General features: G+C 43.4%; 1 protein-coding gene across 1 annotated transcript in view; it reads left to right on the top strand.

Annotated features, from left to right (window-relative positions):
• Nucleotides 1–207: 207 nt before the first annotated feature.
• LOC119593296 overlaps nucleotides 208–601 on the top strand; it is a gene marked incomplete at its 5' end in the record, with an annotated part of 6984 nt that continues 6590 nt past the window's right edge. Inside the window, 1 exon segment of the mRNA XM_037942224.1 lies at nucleotides 208–407. Within this exon segment, the coding sequence (XP_037798152.1) occupies nucleotides 208–407 (200 nt within the window).

Below are 601 nucleotides of genomic sequence, written 5' to 3'. Positions count from 1 at the left end.
TTATGACAGGGAGATATCTTTATTATGATTCTCGAAAATGTCTTGTAATATTTTGAGTATCGCCGATCCGTTTGGGTTATCTAATCTAAACGCACAAGAGATTCTAACTAGCATCTATTCAGCACACATTTTAATTAAAACACCAGACTACTTCTACGCCAAAAGAGAGAGAGAGAAAAAAAAACCCTGACCCGAGACTCCCCTCAGCTGCCAGGACGTGATCATCCAATGCACAATAAGTTTGACGACGCTTAGCCGGAAGGAGTGCTGCCAGAGGTTCACCAAGATGCCCACGATGTCTGGCCTGTGCTTGGCTTTCTTCACGACGCCCAACGACATGCAGATCCTCGAGGGCGAGGTCATGGGACTCTCTTTCTACGTCAGGGTTCCTCAGGATGACGACCCAGGTGTGTGGAAGTCTGTAGAGAAAGGGAAATGTTTTAACTGCTTTAACTGTATCATATATTGTTTTGCAGGATGGCACTGATACAGAAGAAAAGGAACGGAAGCTGGTAATTTTGGAAATGGATAGTTTTTTTTCTGTAGATGTTGAAAGCCGTCTTGATCAAGGTAGAGGAAGAAATCCTTTAGTATCTAAAGG

This window comes from Penaeus monodon, chromosome 32, assembly GCF_015228065.2.
Source record: "Penaeus monodon isolate SGIC_2016 chromosome 32, NSTDA_Pmon_1, whole genome shotgun sequence".
In the NCBI taxonomy this organism is placed as follows: domain Eukaryota; kingdom Metazoa; phylum Arthropoda; class Malacostraca; order Decapoda; family Penaeidae; genus Penaeus; species Penaeus monodon.
This window is presented reverse-complemented; position numbering and strand designations above follow the sequence as displayed.